The 8,116-nt window shown below is 45.2% G+C and overlaps 1 protein-coding gene across 2 annotated transcripts; it reads left to right on the top strand.

The window, feature by feature from the left end:
• The first annotated feature begins 2,100 nt into the window (after window positions 1-2,100).
• Window positions 2,101-7,759, top strand: PCMTD2 (protein-L-isoaspartate (D-aspartate) O-methyltransferase domain containing 2). Of its 2 annotated transcripts, none has more exons than XM_008940932.1 (5): window positions 2,101-2,438; window positions 3,426-3,528; window positions 5,056-5,227; window positions 5,870-5,912; window positions 7,377-7,759. In XM_008940932.1, exons 1-5 carry the CDS (start codon window positions 2,132-2,134, stop codon window positions 7,757-7,759), a joined length of 1,008 nt encoding a protein of 335 aa, XP_008939180.1. In that variant the 5' UTR covers window positions 2,101-2,131. The 2 variants fall into 2 exon arrangements, with proteins under 2 accessions (XP_008939180.1, XP_008939178.1); XM_008940930.1 differs by having other exon boundaries at window positions 5,789-5,912.
• Window positions 7,760-8,116: the final 357 nt, after the last annotated feature.

The following is an 8,116-nucleotide window of genomic DNA, read 5'->3' as shown; positions in this document are numbered from 1 at the left end:
GGGTGGTATCGACATCGGGCTTTCCCTCACCTCCCTCGGCTCAGTTCCCTCACTTCCCTCGGCAGCAGCCCGGTAATGATGGAGCACTGAGGGGGCTTTTTAGCTTGCTGTCTGAAAGGGTTGGAAGGGATCGAATTGAAAGCTGCACCGACTTTAGAGTGGATATTAGGAAGAATTTCTCTCCTGGCAGAGTGGTGAGGCCTTGGCCCCGGGAGGTGCTGAAGTCCCCAGCCCTGGAGGGGTTCAAAAAACATGTGGATGTGGCACCTGGGGACACGGTTTAATGGTCATGGGAGTGTTGGGTTGATGGCTGGGCTGGATGTTCGCAGAGGTTTTTTCCAACCTTAATGTTTCTGTGACTATAACTATTTAACTGTTTTTTTATTCAATTGGTAAATAGCCTCACCTTTGTTATTCCTTCTGGAGCATATGCCCGAGTGAGAATTACCCTGGAAATCTATTAGGGTGAAAGTCACATTTTTGTGCCTTGTGTTTTGAGGCTTCCCCTGTGCCTCTGCCTTGGAAGAAATTGCTTTAATTTCCCCTGTTTTGTTTCACGCCTTGAACGCAGCTTCTCACGTCAGCCTTGTTTGTGTGGGTTTGTTTTTTTTCCTGTTGTTCTTAAAGGGGCCGAGGGCAGCATGCAGTTGAAGGGCTGTTCCAGCAATCAAAGGCTGCTGGGTCTGGTACCTGCGTTGTGGTTGGATAAGGATCATCATTTTTGCATGTGAACTTTGTCCCTGCTCAGATTTGTTGAAATTTGTGCTTTCCTTAGAAGTGTGAAAAGTGCAGCTGGGCCAGTTGGAGCAGAAGAAGAAGATCTGGATTTAAAAAGCTTGTTAAAAATAAGCTCTAGGCATAGTCTTGATTCCCACTTCCAACAGGAGAAGGGAAACAAGGTTAAACAAAGGGGTGGAATTATCCAGAGTGGAATTTAGAGGTCAGAGCTCTGCGTAGAAACCAGGGATTTTATTGGAAGTAAGCTGGTGTCAGGTAGAATTGATCATTTCAGAAGTAACTGGCCCCTGTCACAGCTTGGATGTCCTTTGATCTCATTAGCAGAATGTTTTCCACGTTGTAGAAGGTGGAAGGGTAGTTGTTGATGGTAGCTGCTGAGCTCAAACCAGGCTGAAGCTGTTGTCCCAGTGGAGCTTGTGTGTGGCAGAAGCATCCTGACCAAAGAGATGAGCAGCCCTGTGTGTGCAGATGCAACGAGTTGATGAGAGGAGAGAATAAAATAGTAAAAAATCAAGTTGGCTGATGAATCCTCCTTCCACTTGATGCATTTCCACTGTGAATTTATGATAGGGAAAATGGAGGAGTAAATGGAAAGGTGGGGCTCTTTTTGAAGTTTTATGAATGGTCTAGGACTGGATTGATGTGTTTGAGAAATGAATGTAGTAAAAACTGGAGTCCCCTGCTTAAATCCATCCTATTTAGTGTGTGCCTCCAGGTAATGGGGTCGGTGTGGGTTAAGGTTCTTTGAATAACTGTGAAATTTCCTTGGACTCCTGCAGCTTTGCTTTGTTTCCTCTGAAAACGAAAAGTGGGTGATTTGTTCTTCCTGAATGTAACAAACCCCAACAACTGAGCTCTAGGCAGATCTGGTGATCCCAGGAAGGGACTCTGAAGCTGCTGCCTCTGTGGTGAGCAGGGAAAGGCATTGTAAATAAATACAGCTAAAAAGAAAATCACACTGTGTGTTCTGAAAAGGACTTTTTTCTTTAAGACATAGGAAGGGAAGAAAAACTAGATGTGTGTTGAGGCATCAATCCTGCCCAGCAAACCAAACTCACCCTGCTGGCTGGATTTGCAGTGAAAAACGACCCAGGAGCACGGGAGCTGGAACAATCCTCTCTATAAAGGGGTTGGGTGGAAAAGCTGACAGGGTGGTTAACTGGGGGTCGTGTTTGAAGACAATCATCTCCCGTTGAAACTCCCTGTTGTGATTTTTAGAGCGTCAGGTACCGGCTGCGTTTTGGGTTTGAATGGAGGTGATGATGGGAGCGTTTGGCTGGTGCTTGTAGAGCCCTTAGAGTACCTAAAGGTTTGATTTAGTGTTCAAGTGCATGCTTTACACCTCACCTTTATTCCCCTTCTAGTTTTAGCGCTTGTAGATAAACCAGTGAAGATGGGAGGTGCTGTGAGTGCGGGGGAAGACAACGATGAGTTAATCGATAACCTGAAGGAGGCTCAATACATCCGTTCAGAACTGGTAGAGCAAGCCTTCCGAGCCATCGATCGAGCAGATTACTACCTGGAGGAGTTCAAAGACAATGCCTACAAGGACCTGGCTTGGAAGCATGGAAACATTCATCTCTCGGCGCCGTGCATTTACTCTGAGGTGATGGAGGCTTTGGATCTGCAACCAGGGCTCTCATTTTTGAATCTTGGCAGCGGCACTGGTTATCTGAGTTCTATGGTTGGACTCATCTTGGGTAAATACCTTTTCAGTCGTGTTAACTGGTTCTGTTAGGTTAAAAAGGGAAAGGTTTTGAAATTGGGAGTGGAGCGTTCCTGGAGTAAGGAGACTGAAAGGTAGTTGGGAAAATAAAAGTGTGAATCAGATTTCTTGCAAGCTTTCCTCCACAATCAAGTGAGATCTGGCAGTTCAGAACAGGCAACAATGTAGTTCCACGGGTGGCTGTGGCAGATTCCTGCAGGACTGGACACCAACTTGGGTTGGTTGCCCCTTAAACAAGGACCCAGCTCAGGGACAGGAGTGCCACGTTTGAACTCGGGCTGAGCATGTCCACAGAAACCCCTGACTAAGGCTGGCTGGGGTTCACACTGCCCTGACCAGCCTGAAATGTGCTGGAGTTTTGAATCTCAGCAACGTGCAGGGGGGGAATGGTCTCAGGAAAGCAGTTAGTGCCTCGGAGCTGCCTTTGTGACCACACCACAGGAGCACAGAGCAGTGATGCAGCTGCACTTGCCCTGAAGTATTTCTGTCAGCAGTTGGGCTGCCAGGGTGGATAATGACCACAGGGTACATATTTACCTTCTGGGGGGCTGTCAGGAATTTTCCTGTGAGTTGATTTTTAGCCTGTCAGCAAGGGGTTGTAAGAATAATGTTGAGGTTTTTTGGAGGGATTTATTAAAACGTGCAGGCATTCTGCATGGGGTTTTTTTTCCAAGGCAGCTGGTTTTACAGCAGTGGTATCAGCATTTCCCTCCTACAGAGGAATTTCCTGCATAGTTAAGAGGAAATGATGCAAAATCAATTTGAGGCAAAACAGCCTCATTTGCTGCCAGAAAGTGTAGGTGTAGGGTTGTGATTCTCTACTACTGAGCTACCAAGGAGTCAACTCAGGCACTGACTGACACTCAGGGAGCAACCTGCTGTAGGGAGTAACCAAAACTCCCCAATCCTCTCCCATTTTGTGTCATTCTGTTCCCCTCATCCTGCTGCTCTACCCCTGCAGGTCCCTTTGGTGTTAACCATGGTGTGGAGCTTCACTCCGACGTGATTGAATATGCAAAGCAGAAATTGGACTTCTTCATCAAAACAAGTGACAGCTTTGACAAGTAAGAATCCTGAAAGCCCTTTTGGACTCCTTTTGAGCCTTTGGCTTTGGTCACGGCAGCTCTTGCTCTGTGTGGCAGCTCTGGATTCAGGGTAATCTGGGGATTCTGGCTCCTTAGGCTTGCTGAGCTGCAGAGTGTGACCTTTGGAGTTGATCTGTGTTTGTGGGGGAGTTTCAGAAAGTTTTGCAGTGTTTTTAATAGCAGAGCTTAGAGGGAGCTGAGGAAGGTTGCTTGTTTTAAAGTGCACTTACAGGTGAAACACTTGAAACTGGCCAATACCTGTTGTTCTTTTTGGGATTGGAGATCATGTGTGGCTAGCAGAAGAACATGAACTGATTTCTGTGGAGGCCTCATGTGTTATCTGAGAAGAAAAATGATGTTTTAAAATAGGAAGGTAGTTTTATGATGATTAAGTTGGTCCTGAAACTGCTTGGGGTTTGATTTATGTTCTTCTGTAGAGCCTCCATTTTGCTGCTGTCACAAGCAATAACTTTCCCAGCAAGATAACCACTGCCAATAGTAACCTCAGCAATAAAAGCTGCAGCTGTCATATTTTTGGATCCTTCTCACAGTTTGTTCAAACAGGGAAATAAAACATCTCTGGATACCTGAGAGTCCTGCTCTAGTGGGAGGAAGAAAATGAAAGTCACCACAGGTTGGAATTTAAACTCCTCAGCCCTGTGCTGGACTGGAAGGCTGCTGCTGACAGGGGCTGTGTTTTCCTGAGGTTGGCAGCAGACTGAAAGTTTTTGGCATGTTTTGTGCTCACAAATAGATGAGATTTTTTTTTTTCAGAGCTGAAAAAAAATTTTTTTTCTCAAGATACCAGTAGTAGGAGGAGTATGTTGTACAACTTCTGTGAAAAGCAGCCCTTTAAAATGCAAGGCTTGAAGCTTATGTAGTTCTGGAGTGTGTAAGGAAGCCAGGAGCATCATTGAGTCAGTCATTTTTCTTTTAAAACTGAATCAGAAATGCCACAGGCTGAAACTCTTTTTGTGAGGGGTGAAATCACAATTCTTCTGAAGCTAATGGCAAAACTTCCATTGGCTTCAGCAAAGCATATTTCTGAAGCATAAGGTGATAGTTCCCCACAACATCTGAAAACCATTAAAAAGCTTTAGAAAATGCCAAAAAAAAACCCCTCTGGTGCAGTCCTTAAAAGACCTTAACATTTGGAATTGCAGGTCTAATGTTTATATTTGTGTATTAGAGCTGAGTCAGCTTCAGGTGACTAAACCCAGCTTGTTCTGAAGAGTTATGTGCAACTCCAGTGTGAAATTGTGCCTCCTTATCCTTCAGAGATCCTCAGCTATGGATTTTCACCTCGTTGCTTTGTGGTTTTGAGACTCCTGGCTGTGCCTTGTTCCAGTAATATCCCAAATATGTGGCCTTTGGAGGAGAAATCCTGCAAAACTGGGTTGTTCTTTCCAAGTCTTTGTCGTTGTTTCATCTTTTCAGACTAATGAAAAGAATTCCTGTGATAAAATTCTCATGTTCTGGTGTAATACACATCTTCTTCATTTTCAGATTTGAATTTTGTGAGCCATCTTTTGTTACTGGGAACTGTTTGGAGATTTCTCCAGACTGCACTCAGTATGACCGTGTTTACTGTGGGGCTGGAGTGCAGAAGGAACATGAAGACTACATGAAGAACCTGCTGAAAGTGGGAGGAATTCTTGTCATGCCTCTAGAAGAGAAGGTTGAGTGCCTTTCTCCCCAAATTTGCCTTTCAGTTCTTCTTAACTCTGATCTTGGTGTAGTCAGGAGCAGTTCCTTTAGCTCTGCTTTCCAGTGGGTGGCAACTCTGCAGGCTTCAGAGTCCTTCAGAAATTCAGTCTCCCAGCATTCCAGTCTGTTGTTGTTAAATGCAAACTTCCTTTCACACTGCAGAAAAATGGCAGCATACATAATTTTGGATAATCTAGTGATGGGCTTAATAGCCAAACACAAAATATTACACCCTTAATAGCAAAATACAACATTTTACACCCTTACTGCCTTATGAAAGAGCTTTTGTGCAAATGGTCCCTGTTCACAAGTGTCAGTGGCTTCTGAACAGATGAAGTGGCTTGGGGCTAATCCTGTAAATTCTCATTTTTCTCCAAAACCCACCAGTGTTTCTCCTCATTACCTTTTACTGATGTAGCTCCCAGTGCTTTAACCCCTTCTGCAGGCAGAAAAGTCGTGTGCTTGGTTTTTTGTTGCAAAAAATCTTCCTGTAGCTCACACAATGGACAATAATCTCCTTGTTTTGGTTTAGTTGACTAAGATAACTCGGACTGGCCCTTCTGCCTGGGAGACCAAGAAGATTCTGGCTGTTTCCTTTGCTCCTTTGGTTCAGCCTAACCACGCAGACTCAGGGAAGTCAAGGCTCGTTCACCTCCGTGAGTACCTTCCTGAGGGTGGGGGAGGTTTTGCTTCTGCTCTTTGGCTGGAAGCTGCACTTTGCTTCCTGGGATGTCACATCCCTGCAAATCCTCCCAAGGAAAATCACTCCCAACTGCTTCCTCCTTTGAGCAGTTATCTAAATTCTGTGTTAATCCCAGCCTGCCTTGGAGGATATCTGCCTGGTGGAAGCTTCAGGGTTTCAGATTCTAAATGCAAATGATTCCTTGAGAAATTGGGCCTAAATTTTGTGGGACCTTTGATTGGTTTTGCACATGCAGAGTCCTGTTTCAATCCTGAGTTGTCCTCTTGTGGTTCTGGGGCAGTGTGCTGTGGGGCTGGGGAATACACAGCAGTACCTGTAAACCAACATTACATCCACTCAGAGGCTTTCACTGCCCAGCAATTCAGGATTATCCTGAACGTGGAACCCCTGAGGGAGAGAAGTTGTGCAATTTTTGGTTAGCTGTTTGAGATGCAGGTCGTAGGCAGTGGCCTCAATCTTTAGATTAAGACTTTAGTGTAGAGAGGCCTCTTAAGAACACAAGAAGACAGAGGAACTTCCATAAAGAGATTAGTCAGGCTTTGTTCTTATTCTGGAAAGGTGTCTCTGCATGACAAGCAGCTCAGGAAGCAGTTCCTACAGGGCTGGAAAGTCCTTTAAGTGCCTATTTCAGCATATTTTGTATGGTGCCTTTGTACTGAGAGCTGCATATCTATATTGCACACCATTTTTTGCTGGTTCCTTCATTCAGGTGTCAGGACTGCTCACTTGGCAGTAGAAGACAGGGCTTTTTGGTTGAATTTTAATTCATTTTAGTACATGGATGTGTGTCCATCAATATGTATTTTTTTTTCTTTATGCTGCACTTATGGTCTGGAAGCCACTAAGTGCAGAACAGTCTTGCAAACCCTACAGTGGGAAGTATTTTAACACAATAACTTATTGTGTGCTTCTATAATTTCTTTAACCAAATGGTTTCACCCACCAAGTCTGAAGCAGTTTTTGAGGAGCGTAAATAGTGCTCGTGATTTATAGGGGAAGAACTTGGCAAAGCTGAAGCAACTTCACAACAGAAAATTCATTTTATGGAAGAGTTAAATAGATTTCAGGTCTAATTATCTATGATAAGAAAATACCTTTTTCAAAGGTATTAAACAGTCACAGTTTTGGTCACCAAGTCCCTGTTCTTGTAACGTTTAAGATGCGTATCTCAAAATAACTGCGAGGACTTGACATCCAAATATGAAACTCTTCTTTTCCTTCAGCTAATGAGAGAAACTCATCATGAAATTTAGTTTGGCAAGTTCCCAGGCAGTTTATCTGAGCTGACAGGAGCTGAATGGAGCCGTTTTGGTCAGCACAGCGGGGCGTGCTAGTGGCCTGATTTAATTTGAGCCGACCCGACGCCCTGGGGGAGGGAGTTTCTCCCTATCTGTTGATGGCTTTCGTTCTGTTGCAGCCCCGGTGGCCGTTCGCAGCCTGCAGGACCTGGCTCGCATAGCCATCCGGGGGACCATTAAAAAGATCATCCACCAGGAGGCCCTGAGCAGAGCTGGGGGTGGGCTGAAGGACCCGCCCCGCTTCAAGCGCAGGCGCCTGCGCCGCCGCCGCATGGAGACCATCGTTTTCTTGGACAAAGAGGTCTTTGCCAGTCGCCTCTCCAGCCCCTCAGATGACAACAACAACAGCGAGGAGATGGAGGAGGAGAGAAGAGAAGAGGAAGAAACGAAACCCTCTGAACTCAAGCCAGACCCTCCCATAAACTTTTTGAGAGAGAAGGTCTTGAGCCTGCCTTTGCCCGACCCCTTGAAATATTACCTGCTCTATTATAGGGAGAAGTAATTTCCTCCTTCTAGAAAGTGGGGAGTAGGCAGAAAATTCAGTACTGCTTAGGGCTTGACAAATGTCTACCACTTGCTTGCCTGCTAATCTGACCACCCGAGGCAGTAGGCTAGCTGGGGAACGTGGCTGCTGTATACTCCAACGTGACAGCTTTTTGAGTTCCTTCTTCCTTCTCAGTTGTGTGCTATAGTTTTATCCTCCAGCAGGGATTCCTTAGGAAGCAAGTTGGTGAAATGCTCAGCTGCTTATGGAATGGAAGGATTTAATTCCCTGAAACTTCACAGAGATACTCTTAAAAAATCTCCTGGCTGCTCTTCCAAATTGCAGTTTTTAAATGTCCTTAAGCAGTTCCCCAAA

Source organism: Merops nubicus, unplaced genomic scaffold (genome assembly GCF_000691845.1).
Source record: "Merops nubicus isolate BGI_N331 unplaced genomic scaffold, ASM69184v1 scaffold17525, whole genome shotgun sequence".
NCBI lineage: Eukaryota > Metazoa > Chordata > Aves > Coraciiformes > Meropidae > Merops > Merops nubicus.
Note: the sequence above shows the minus strand (reverse complement) of the source record. Positions and strands in the feature narration are given on the sequence as shown.

Coding starts and splice junctions, on each gene's coding strand:
- PCMTD2 (XM_008940930.1), top strand. CDS start 2,132: ATGGGAGGTGCTGTGAGTGCGGGGGAAGACAACGATGAGTTAATCGAT. Junction 2,439..3,425: donor TATGGTTGGACTCATCTTGG/GTAAATACCTTT, acceptor CTACCCCTGCAG/GTCCCTTTGGTGTTAACCAT. Junction 5,228..5,788: donor TCATGCCTCTAGAAGAGAAG/GTTGAGTGCCTT, acceptor GTTTTGGTTTAG/TTGACTAAGATAACTCGGAC.